The sequence below is a fragment of the Sus scrofa genome, chromosome 5 (genome assembly GCF_000003025.6).
Source record: "Sus scrofa isolate TJ Tabasco breed Duroc chromosome 5, Sscrofa11.1, whole genome shotgun sequence".
NCBI classification, from domain to species: Eukaryota; Metazoa; Chordata; class Mammalia; order Artiodactyla; family Suidae; genus Sus; species Sus scrofa.
Genome location: NC_010447.5, coordinates 78,023,081 through 78,036,292, shown reverse-complemented (window position 1 = coordinate 78,036,292; position 13,212 = coordinate 78,023,081). Strand labels below are relative to the sequence as shown.

At 39.3% G+C, this 13,212-nt stretch overlaps 1 protein-coding gene across 8 annotated transcripts in view; it reads left to right on the top strand.

Moving 5' to 3' along the window:
- RPAP3 (RNA polymerase II associated protein 3) overlaps positions 1-13,212 on the top strand; it is a 98,082-nt gene that overhangs the window by 29,960 nt on the left and 54,910 nt on the right. For 4 of the 8 annotated variants that reach the window (XM_021092589.1, XM_021092590.1, XM_021092591.1 and 1 more), the window contains exon 17: positions 1,601-1,678. In XM_021092589.1, coding sequence (XP_020948248.1) covers positions 1,601-1,678 — 78 coding nt within the window. Of the gene's footprint in view, positions 1-1,600; positions 1,928-7,545; positions 12,498-13,212 lie in introns of those variants that run through there. The other 4 variants (XM_021092586.1, XM_021092588.1, XM_021092587.1 and 1 more) reach the window with 2 other exon arrangements.

Genomic DNA, 13,212 nt, shown 5'->3' with positions numbered 1-13,212 from the left:
CTTCTCACCAGGCCTGCTCGGAATGACTGCTTACGACTCCTCCCTCCTCACCCTCTGTCTTCTTTCTCCACTTTATTTTTCTTTATAATGCAGAACTAGCTGACAATATTTTATGTATTTTTCTCTTTCCCAAAGAGAATGAAAGCTCCATGATGGCAGAAACTTTGCCTTGTTCTCTAGGCTCAGGGCATAGAACAGTGCTTACTTAGTACAGAATAACCTTTTAATGTAAGTGCATTGATTGCCACTATGATGTGATACCTTGAAGTGTGCTTAAAGAATGCGAGTCCTTCAAACAGGTCTCCCAGCGTACTCTCTCACTTGGGTCACCACTGTCTGCTAAGTTAAGCATGGAAACACTTAGAATGGTTCCTGGCATGTAATAATTATTCAGTAAATAGTGGCTGTTGTCTTTTGTAATTGTCATTATTATTTTCTTTTCCTTTTTTTTTTTTTTTTTTTTTTGTCTTTCTGTATTTTTTAGGGCTGCACCCATGGCATGTGGAGGTTCCCAGGCTAGGGGTTTAATCGGAGCTGTAGCCACCAGCCTATGCCAGAGCCACAGCAACACCAGATCTGAGCTGCATCTGTGACCTACACCACAGCTCACAGCAATGCCGGATCCTTAACCCCCTGAGCAAGGCCAGGGATCGAACCCACAACCCCATGGTTCCTAGTTGTATTCGTTTCCCTTGCACCACAATGGGAACTCCTATTATTTTCTTTTTAGGGCCACACCTGCAGCGTATAGAGGTTCCCAAGCTAGGGGTTGAATCAGAGCTACAGCTGCCAGCCTACACCACAGCAACACCAGATCCAAGCCACATCTGTGACATACACCACAGTCTGTGGAAACTCCAGCTCCCTAACCTGTTTAGCGAGGCCAGGCATCAAACCTTCATCCTCATGGACACTGTGTCAGGTTCTTAAACCTGCTGAGCCACAATGGGAACTCCTGTTATTGCCATTATTATTAACAACTATTAGCTAGTTTTAATGTTGAGAAATGTAGGAACTATAACATTGTTTTCCAAAGTGTTGAGTGTAGACCACTCAGTGGTATGAAAGATAAAGATTTAAAATGAATATTAAAATAAATAAATGACAAATATTTAAAAATTTTTCAAGGTAATTACATATTATAAAAATGTATACCTTGCCCATCAAACATGATTTTTGTGGATGTTAATTGGTAATTTTCAATTTTTAGTAGTGATATAAAATTTCCCTTTAAGGTAAAATGATTTGTTTTGAAAAATAGCTAATTGGAATATTAAGTAAATAAAAGTACTCTTGTTACACAGGGCAAAAATTTTTTAGTATAGAATGGATTATGTTTAATCTGCAAAGTTAATATCTTTGAGGATGTGGAGGAAATATTTTTTACTGCAAAGCAGAATGTTCTGGTAGGAAACATCATTGGATTGCTATATAATTTTCTGTTCTCAGATTGGCTTTTTAAATATCTGAATTTGAATTTATAAATAATCCTAATGATTGCTTTAACATGTAAAAAGTATTTAACAGATTTGATTATTTCCTTTAATTTCATTTTACTTTAAAAATGAAGATTAAAATTAATTTTTTTCTTCTTTTTCAGTTACACATGTATTATTCAATCACATAGACAAATCAGGATTGAATGATAATTCTGTCGAAGAACTCAAAAAAAGATACGGTAGTTGATTTCCATTTTTACTGAAATTATTGTCTTTGACTTTCACATGTAAATTTTTTCTACTGAAAATAAAGTGTTTTGTTTTGCTTTTTAAGAAAACGAAATCATATAGGAAAAGGACTCTTTGGATGTAAGCTCATTAACTATAATGTGAATTATGTTTTAACTAGTGAGAAATATACTTAAACGAACTATTTATTAGAAGTCTTTTTTTCTGAAAATAAAAATACAAATAATGAAGTATACTTATAAAAAATCAGTATTTTATTTTAGAAGTCATTTTAAATGTTAAGTTTAGATATTCTTCAGTGCCCTGCAAGTGTTACATTATTTTTATATTTTTGTAACCACATGACAAATTTGCTTTATTAGCATATAAATAGTTATATTTATATAAAGGGAATTAAGTAGATATCCAGATTGTTTCGTTAGAAAACATTTTCATATCATTGTGCAAGTTCACTAACAAAATTGTTTAATTGCAGAATGCATATTTTTAGTATTTGTGTTGAAAGGAGACCCTCTTTTTTTCCCCCCTTTTTAGGGCTGCACCAGCAGCATATGGAAGTTCCCGGGCAAGGGGTCTAATTGCAGCTACAGCTGCTGGCGTGCATCACAGCCACAGTGACCCTGGGTCCAAGCTGTATCTGTGACCTATACTGTAGCTTGCAGCAACACTGGAACCTTAATCCACTGAGTGAGGCCAGGGATTGAACCTGCATCCTATGGAGACTAGTTGGGTCTTAACCTGCTGAGCCACGATGGGAACTCCCTAAAGGAGACTTTTAGTTAGGCTTTTTCAATAGGTTACTTGAGGAGTCACAGCATCCTTAAATTTTAATGCTATAGCTTTTTTGCCTCATGATATCCATGTTATAGGTTAACTAAAGGCAGATAATCTAAAGCAAAATGTGAAAGTGTTAAAAACTGGAAATGTTCAAGGTAGTAATTAGCGTATAGCTTATTACTGTGTGGTTGTGGTTCAGGTGAGTATGGTGTCTGTAAGCTTTTGAAATCTACTTATCCTTGTTCTGCATGGTACCTGGCCCAGTCCTTTGCACATAACTAGATATTTATAAAATTTAATCAAATTGCCAGTAGGAGTCAGTTTTAGTAAATGTTCAGAGTAGCAACTTAGCAAATTTTGGGCATCCTATTAATGTTGCTAAAATATGTTTTAGAGGCTATCATGTTGTTAAAAAAATACCAGGTTGGAGTTCCCGTCGTGGCGCAGTGGTTAACGAATCCGACTAGGAACCATGAGGTTGCGGGTTCGGTCCCTGCCCTTGCTCAGTGGGTTAACGATCCGGCGTTGCCGTGAGCTGTGGTGTAGGTTGCAGACACGGCTCGGATCCCGTGTTGCTGTGGCTCTGGCGTAGGCCGGTGGCTACAGCTCCGATTCAACCCCTAGCCTGGGAACCTCCATATGCCGCGGGAGCGGCCCAAAGAAATAGCAAAAAGACAAAAAAAAAAAAAAAAAAAAAATACCAGGTCATCATCCTGTAGCTGTTATTTTCATTAATAAGATGGTCAACTTTAAGACTTTGTTGCAGCATGCATATTATGCTTACAGTTGCTTGAGGAATAATCAATTTATTTACAAAGATAATTTCCGTGGTTCATGGTATAACTTATTAAAATGACCACAATTTGGGAATTCCTGTTGTGGCACAGCAGAAATGAATTTGACTAGTAACCATGAGGCTATGGGTTTGATCCCTGGCCTTGCTCAGTGGTTTAAGGATCCGGCGTTGCTGTGAGCTGTGGTTGCAGGTACAGCTCGGATCTGGCATTGCTGCACCTGTGGTGTAGGCTGGCAGCTGTAGCTCCTATTCAACCCCTAGCCTGGGAATCTCCATATGCTGTGTGTACGGCCCTAAAAAGAAAAAAAAAGGAAAAAAAAAAGTAGCCCTGGATAGGTTTGCTCTCTTGCATGGTCCACCTCCTTTCCTGAGTGTGAGAGTTCAGGGTGGCCTCGGAACCCAAATCGTTTCTGTCACTTTGTATCCAGGTATTACTCCTCTTCTATGACTCCTCTTGGGGCTCCTCTCTTGACTCCTCTGAAGCAAGAACAGATTTCCCTACTTAGAGGAGTGTGCCACTAACCCTGCCATCAGCCTCTTTCTCTCGTTCTGCTGGTGGTCCAGTGGTTAAGTGATGGTAAAGCCAGTGATTTCCCTCTCAATTCTCACTCTCCTTGACCCCTTGTAGCATTTGACCTGGTTGAATATCTTGGTCTTGGAGACATTTTGTTTTCTTGGTTCCTTACCTCCTCTTGACAGTTTCTTCTTTCTCTCTTTTTCTTTTTCCTGAACCTCTGGCATGCAGAAGCTCCTGGGACAGGGTCGAACCAATGCTACAGCAGCAACCCAAGCCACTGCAGTGACAATGCTGGATCCTGCTGAGCCACATGGCAATGCCTCCTTTTCATTTTTATGTCTTCGGTGTCCAGTCCTTGGCCTTCTTCTCTCCCCTGAGAGCTCGGCTACTCAGCTTCCACAAACAACTCCCATGCTTGCTATCCTTTTCTCCAAGTACTAGTCTTGCTCCCTCTAGCTACTCAGTAACCATAACTCCTTGCTGTGCTATCATAGTCAACTAGAACTCAGCATTTTATTTTATTTTTTACTTTTTAGGGCCACACCTGCGGCATATGGAAGTCCCCAGGCTAGGGGTCAAATTGGAGCCACAACTCCTGGCCTATACCACAGCCACAGCAGTGGGGGATCCAAGCTGCATCTTGATTACACCACAGCTCACAGCAACGCTAGATCCCTGACTCACTGAGCGAGGCCAGAGATTGAACCCACATCCTCATGGATACTAGTCAGATTTGTTTCTGCTGTGCCACAATGGGAACTCCTAGAACTCAGCATTTTAAAAGCTCATAGCCCTCACACTCCAGCAGCCCCATTCTAGCCATCTCTCCTGACTTACCTCTTTCAGTAGTGCCATTGTTGGTTCAGACACAAACTCAAATAAAAAAGCATTATTTTTGACCCCACCTTATCTTTTCCTAATCAAATTGTCCAGGAAGCCCCATGAACTTGTCCTGTGCAATCTCTGCCACCTGCCTCTTCAGACTTGGAGATGGCAGTAACCCCTGAGCAGTCCCTGGCTGTGCTTCTGCATAATCCCCTCATGCTTCTCTACCAGCTAAATCTTCCTTCAGCATGGTTCTCATCACGTCATCCATGCCCACAACCTTCAGGAAAACAGTGGGACAGGACTTGTTCTCTTTTGAACTGAGTATTGGGACATGTGGTTTGACAAAGGTCTTTGATTTGTTGGTTTAGTTTTTTTTTTTTTTTTTTTTTTTCCTTTTAACCTTGGCCTGTGACATGCAAAAGCTCCTGGGCCAGGAATGGAACCTGTGCCATGGTGGCAGCCCAAGTTACAGCAGTGACAATACGGGTCACTTAACCTGCTAAGACACCAGGGAACTCCTTGTGGATATAATTTTAAATTCAGGAACATATTTATCAGACACTATGCTGGATGTTAAAAATATAAAAATTAAAGTCACAGCCTCTGCTTCCAAGGATCTTGGAGACTAGTGGGGGAATCATACAAGAATCATTAGCTTGGGAGTTCCCCTTGTGGCTCAGGGGAAACAAACCTGACTAGTGTCCCTGAGGACGACGGTTCAATCCCTGGCTCTGCTTACTGGGTTAAGGATCTGGCGTTGCCATGAGCTGTGGTGTAGGTTGCAGATGCAGCTTGGATCCAGCATTGCTGTGGTTGTGATACAGGCCGGCAGCTACAGCTCCAATTTGACCCCTAGCCTGGGAACTTCCATATGTTGCAGGTCTGGCCATAAAAAGATAATTTTAGGGAGTTCCTATCATGGCGCAGTGGTTAACAAATCCGACTAGGAACCATGAGGTTGCGGGTTCGATCCCTGCCCTTGCTTAGTGGGTTAAGGATCCAGCATTGCCATGAGTTGTGGTGTGGGTTGCAGATGCGGCTCGGATCCTGAGTTGCTGTGGCTCTGGCGTTGGCTGGCAGCTACAGCTCCGATTAGACACCTAGCCTGGGAACCTCCATATGCTGTGGGAGCGGCCCAAGAAATGGCAAAAAGACCCCAAGAAAAAAAAATTTAAATAAAATGAATATCAGACCACTTTTAGGAGGAAGAGATGACTCAAAGATGTATTCAGGGAGTTCCTGTTATGGCACAGTGGTTAACAAATCCGACTAGGAACCATGAGGTAGCGGGTTCCATCCCTGGCCTTGCTCAGTGGGTTGAGGATCCAGTGTTGCCGTGAGCTGTGGTGTAGGTTGCAGACTCGGCTCGGATCCTGTGTTGCTGTGGCTCTGGCGTAGGCTGGCAGCTGCAGCTCCGATTTGACCCCTAGCCTGGGAACCTCCATATGCCGCGGGAGTGGCCTTAGAAAAGGCAAAAAAAAAAAAAAAAAAAAAAAAAAAAAAAAGATGTATTAAGAAAGAGGTGTGCAGAAATGTCTGTCCTTCTTGGAACAGGGGACAGGGAGGTGTGACGTGTTGTGTGCGCGTGTGTGTTCTCCTGTGCTGGGAAGTGGCTAAGTCTGTATATGATACTCAAGTCTATTTTAACTACTGGCATACAGAGATACCTGTTTCTCTTCTACTTTCCCTGCCTCCCAGTTTCCATCATCAGTAAATTGTTTTGATACTTACTTTATGGAGTCCGTTTGACTAATGAGATACAGTGATTTTGGTGTTGAGTTTCACTGGAATAATTCAATATGTATGTTCTTTAACATCAGAGCAAAATAATAAAGTCAAGGCAGGTCCTGAAATATGGGGAAGGTGTGCATTTGCACTGGCAGAAGGCCAAGATGAAGCTAAGAAATTGTCATAGTTTTGTGGTCATTGGTTTGATGCCCAAAGATTACATCATTGTCCATCTTCTCTTTTCAACTCTGAACTGATCCTTATGTGAGTGCTAAACACCCTCAGATTCTTTGTAATTTGTTACCGCCCATTGGGCAGGTGATGGTTTTTGAGGATGGCAAGAGGACCAAAGGAAAGCAGTCACCCATTTATTCCCCAGCCATAAATAGAGACCACTGGTGTGCCAATCTGTTTCTCCAGATACTGACCTGATTTTAGTGCCAAGAGCCTACAATTCAAGACCCAAGTGGTATTATCCTGAGGGTCCAGTGGGGGTAGAAGCTGTGTTGTTTATGGACTTGATGGTGTCCTTGGCTCTGGCGCTGGATTTGACAGCCACTGAGCAGCACCAGAGGGCCCTTTGCCAGATACTTCTCCCCACTGGCTCAGTGCAGTGCCCGAAAACCTATTCTAGACCTCCTGGAGGCAGTTTACCTCAGCCAGGCATTATTATAATTTGAATTTGAGCTATTTGGTCCATTACCAGAGATAATTTTATCTGATAAAAACCCTACCATCCTCATGCCTTGGAGAAGAGGATTCTAAAGAAATCCAAAGGCAGGTTTTGGGAGACCAAAGCCAAGGTAGAATTTAGGGTAATCCAGAAGTTAAAAGGGTGATCCAACTGGGGACATGGAGAAGAAGCAAGGTAAGGAGATTGCCACCTCCCACAGGCTCAGAACTTTGCCTGAGTGGTACCTGAAGAAGCTGAGGTCCCCAGCTCACAATTCAACCCAAGTTTCCGTGGGACTCCAAGATGAGTGTTCTCCTGAGTCGGTTCACTGCTAGGCACTCCTAACTTACAGCTCTGGTTATTGTCACCTCAGTAACAGACTAAAGTTAATAGAGCTCTACTGCAAGCCAAACAGCAAGGCCACCTGAAGCCCCCAAGATGCAGAATGCAGACAGAATACCAGACTCAAATTGACTTAGATATTGTCACCAGGGCTCCAGCTGTAGTGATCATCTGTCACTTTGATCCCCCAAACCAGGGCCTGAGCCACCTCCTTGTGTCACTGGAAGACACCAGTTTTTATTGGATCCCAGCACCACCCAACCCAGGCAGTGCTCATCTATGCACAAGTCCATCTGGACTGCTCCTAGTCAGCTCTTTTGCCGACAGCTGCTGCAGGCTTCCCTATCACCACCATCTTGTAGCCTCTCTTCTTGTCGTCTGCTTCTCCCCAGGCCGGCCCACAGAGGCACAGCCTCTCTGTTCGTTTCCTAGACTTGGGTGATACCAGAAGGTAACGTTTGACAAAATGTTGCCAGATACTTGAGGATGCCATCAGAGCACTGCAGGACAGAATGATGAACAGGTATTCCTGCCCCTGGAGCACGCATGTCTTTGCACAGGCGCCCCTTCTCTGCTACCAGCTGCCTGAGCCAGATGAAGCACACCCAGTTGTAAACCTCACAGTTTGTCAGTACACCTCAGGGTCTCAGCATCTCAGCCGCAGCCTCGGCACTTGCACTTGCATTATTTTTGCTTTTGGCACTTTCCTGAAGGAGTGTGTAGGCACTTACCTTAGATCTGTTTAACCAAAACCCCAACTGTGTTTCTCAGAAAAATGGGAGAATCTTCCCAAAGGAAAAAGAAAACCCAGGAAACACACAAGAATACAGAAAATGAGTTCTGTGTGAGCCCCAAAATGTTGGCTTTATTTATTTATTTATTTATTTTTGTTATCTGTTATATTGGGTACCTAAGATTGTTGGACTTTGCCCTTTTGACTCATCCTGTAATCTTCCATCCAAGAAAGCCTGATTTGGATAAGAGTAAGTCAGTCAAAATGTGAATTTGTAGCCTGTGGAAGAAACTCCAGTCTGCAATCTGAAATGCTAGAGTCAGGTTGTACTACATGTTTGCCATCTCACTTTTCATCATACTTAATCTGTCATTGCTTTTAATAGAGCAAAACATAATGAAGTTTTCACTAACTGACCATATGACAGTTTTGGCCACCAGAGAATTTTGAGTCCAGGCTTGGTAGACATTCAGAAGAAGAGAAAATCATATTAGGGTATGTAGCTCCTTAGATGAACTTGGAAGACAGTTTTAACAGGTCACCTTAACTAGCTATAAAAAACCTGAATTCAGGACTAAGACTTTCATTACTATAGTAATCAATATTGATTTTATTTTAATTATATTATCCTTCACATTCATTAGAAAGAAAGCAAGGAGTCTCATTTTCATAAAAAGTAAAATTACTTTTCATAGATTACCTTTTTATTTGGAGCTGTATTCTTGACATTTTTTTAAAGGGCTGCATTACTAGCTTGATCCAGGAGATGGCAGTGTGCTTTTCATTTTTGGGTGTGCAATCCTAAACCTTGCATAAAGCTGTTGTGCATAATAGGGTGGTTTATTGTGGAACCCATGACGTAATGTGTTCATTGATTCACCACATTAAAGCATTAATAAAAAATCAAATCTGAATTATAGAAATGGAGTATTATAAATTCATAATGTTAATCTACTTGTATTTTATCAAATCGTATTGGATGTTCAGGTAAAATAGAAATATAAAAAGCAATTATTGCTTTAAAAAGCTTAAAATCTAGATGTGGAATCACAAGACTAAAAAAACAATATATGTTAAATGAATTATGATTTAAGAAATTTCAAGGGTCTAACATCAGCAAGAAGACTTCTTAGAGGAAGGTGGTAATTAAAAGGATGGGTAGGGGCTTCTGGATAAAGAGGGTGGGTTAAGCACCATCATTTTAGCCTCACTCTCAAATTCTACTAAAATAGTAGTAAAGGATTACAAATAAATAAATCACAAACAGCAAAAGAAAGGCAACAGGGCATTAGGAAATAAGATATCAATAAATTATGGAAAGTTGAAGGTAGAGTTATAAAAAGGGTTTCTGTGAAAGAGCGTACAGAATGTCTTTATCAAGTTGAAGAAAGTGCCTTTTATTTCTATTTTCCTGAGAGTTTTAAAAAAAAATCAAGAATAATAAAAAAAAAGTGTTAAATGTTTTCAAATGCTTTTTTCTGCTTTATTGATAAGATCATGATTTTTTTTTTTCAGTTAGTCTTCTAATATGGTGGATCATATTGGTTGATTTTTAAATATTTAGCCTTGCATCCCAGAAATAAATCCCTTTGGATCATGGTATAGAATTCTTTATGCTGAATTCTCTTTGCTGGTATTTTTCACATTTATATTTGTGAAGGATATTGGTCTGTAATTTTCCTTTTCTTCCTTTTTTTTTTTTAAATGCTGTCTTTGATTTTGGTACCAGGGTAAAACTAACTTCAGAAAATGAATTGGAAAATGTTCTTTTTTTTCTATTTTATGGAAGAGATTGTGTAGAAATGGTGCTAATTCTTCAAGCATTAGCTCGAATTCTCCAGTGAAATAATATGGGGCTGGATGTTTATTTTTAGGGAGTTTTTAAATTACACATTTCTTTAATATTATAGGGCTATTCACATGTCTATTTAATGGAGAGTAATGTATGGTAATTTGTGTTTTTTGAGGTAGTGATTGATTTCTTCTAAATTGTCAGATTTGTATGTATAGAGTTGTCTGTAGTATTCCCTTATTTTCCTTATTTTAATTTCTTTGAGATTTGTTTTGTGGCCCAGAAAATGGTAAATGATTTGTGGACACTTGAGAAAAAAACTATGGATTCTGCCTTTGTGAGGTGGTGTATTTTATAAAAGCCAACCTGTTGGTTGATTATATTGAGTTTTTCTATGTCTTTGCTAATTTTTTGTCTAGATGTTTTATCAGTTTTAGGGAGGAGTGTTGAAGCCTCCAACTATAATTGTGGATCTGTCAATTTCTCATTTCAGTTCTCTCAGATTTTGCTTCATATATTTTGCAGCTCTGCTGTTACATACACTTTAGGATTGCTGTGTTCTCTTGATGGATTAATCCCTTTGTCATTATGTAATGCCCCTTCCTGTTTCTAGTAATTTTCTTTGTTCTGAAGTTTACTGTGCTTGATATTAGCGTAGCCACTCCTGGGTTCCTTTGACTCATGTTTGCATGATATGCCTTTTTCCATCCTTTTACTTTCAGTCTTCTTATATCACTGTACTTGAAGTGAGTTTCTCATAGATAGCATATAGTTATCTTATGGCTTGTAAGCCAACCTGCTAATCTCTTAATTCATATATTTAGGCCATTTATATTTAATGTAATAATTGGTATATTAGAACATAAGTCTGCCATTTTATTTTTTGTTCTCTCTTGTTCCCTTGTTTTTCATTTCTTTTTTCCCCTTTTCTGTGTGCTACTGGGACACATTTTAAAATTCAATTTTGATTTATCTTAAAAAATCATTTAATATAGCTTTTTATTGGTTGACATAGGTACTACATTATATATACAAAAATTATTGCATTCTATTGGTGTTGTCATCTTACCAGTTAAAGTGAAGTATAGAAACCTTACCACTCTTTATATCCCCTTGCCCTCCCCTATTTATTACAGTCTTTCGTATTTCCTCTACATGCATTTAGAACTGTATCAGACAATGTTAGAAATTCTGCTTTAACATTCAAACATAATTTAGAAAGCTCAAGTAGAGGAAAGCCTGTTGTATTTACTTAGTTTGCTGATATTCCAAGGTTTCTTCTTTTATTGTTTTCTTTCTGTTTGGAGAAATTTCTCTAGCCATTCTTTTGGGTGGATCTCTTGGTAAGACGTTAGCATTCCTTCATCTTAGAATTTTTTTTTATATCCATGTCATTCTTTAAGCATATTTTCACTGGATATAGGATTCATGGTTGACAGCTCTTTTCTTTTGGCACTGAAAAGTATAATACCACTCCCCTTGGCCTCCATGGTTTATGATGAGAAATTTGCTGTCTTTGTTATTTTCGTATAGGTGAGTTTTCATTTTCCTCTGTCTGCTTTCACGATTTTTTTTGCTTTTAGTTTTCAGAAGTTTATTATGATGTCTTTTGGCATGGATTTCTCTGAGTTAATCCTGTTTGGGGTTTTCTCAACTTCTTGAATCTGTTTGGGAAGTTTTCAGCCATTATTTCTGAGTACTTTTTCAGTTCTGCCATTTTTTCTTTCCTTTTGAGACTGAAATTATATGAATTAGATTTTTTTTTTTAATAATCCCACTGATCCTTGAGACTCTTTTTTGTCTCTCTGTTTTTAAGATTTGAGTAGTTTTTTAAATGTTCTGTCTTTCAGTTCACTGCTTCTCTCATCTGTCTTCTCCTTCTGCTGTTAAGCTCATCCACTGAGATTTTTATTTCAGTTATATTTTTCACTTCCAAAACTTCCATATCTTCTATTTCCAATTTTTAATTTGTTTGCAGCATATTTGTAATTGCTTGTTGAAACTTTTTTTTATTGTGGCTGCTTTAAAATATTTGTAAGATCTTATTAATATCTGGTATTTTGGTGTTTGCATCTATTGTCTTTTTCGTTCAATTTGAGTGCTTACTATTTCTTTATATAATGAATTATGTTATTGAAACATGGACATTTTTATAATATATATGAGATTCTGGACTTTATTTAATCCTCGTTTTAAACACTCACTTAATCTGACACTTATCTGGCAGTGGGAGAAAGGGGCACCACTATCCTGTTACTGTCAGACAGAGATAGAAATCTGTGTTCTCCACTCAGCCTCCAAAGCGGTGGAGGTGAGGGCGAGGATTCTTCCTTACTGATGAGTGGAGATAGGAGTGTTGTTTCCCATTGTGGTCTCCACTGATACTGTGGTAATGGCAGTCCTTTGGTGCTGAGTGGTAGTGAAAGTCCTGATTCTCCATCAGGCCTCCTGTAACACCATTTCAATGGGGAAAGGGATGGGTACCTCATTACTGCTGGGAGGAAATAGAAGTCCATTTGCCCTATGTGGTCTCCATTGATACCATGAGGAGAAAGAATAGTTTCTTCAATAAATGGTTTTGGAAAAACTGGACAGCCATATGCAAAAAAAAAAAAAAAAAAAATCATATTCTTGGATTACAATTTAATAATATCTATATCATTTATTATATACTTTAAATATAGAATTCTATAAACTGAGGATCCAAAAACTTTTCACTTTTTATGCCTTAAATATATACAATATTTATCGGTCAGTTATACCTTAATAGATCTGGGGGTGGGCAGGAGAGATTAAGTAAAGTCCTAAAAATAAGATGTATACCTTAAATCTATGTAATTTTTTTCAATTATATTTTAATAAATCTGTTAAATAATGCCATGAGGGGTTGGGGTGTTTGTTACAAGCCAGTGGGGGTAAAATTCCTGGATCCCTACTTGGCCTCTCTTACATCAGCACCTTGGGTGTTGGAGCTCCTCCGTTAGAGCCTTATGAGGGTGGGCGCCTTGGCTTCCTACTTGGTTTTTGCTGGTGTGCATGAGAGTGAGCCCACAGATGTTTTGGTGCTGTTTGCCTGGAGTAGAAAGGTTATTGTCTAAAAGTTTATGTCTTGCCTGGCTGTTCCTTTCTTAGTCTTTTGGCTTTAGAGAGCAGGCTTTGGGGGAATTTTTCAATCTGTGTCCATTGGTGTTTCTGGGTTGCTGTCCTCACTAGCCCCACATGTGGGATGTGTCAGGCAAAAGGAAAGCCTAGGGTATTCACCACTGTGTTCTTTGGGTCTGAAAGTCTCTAATTGATCTGCCTCCTCTATACTTTTTCAGAATCTTCTTATATTTCAG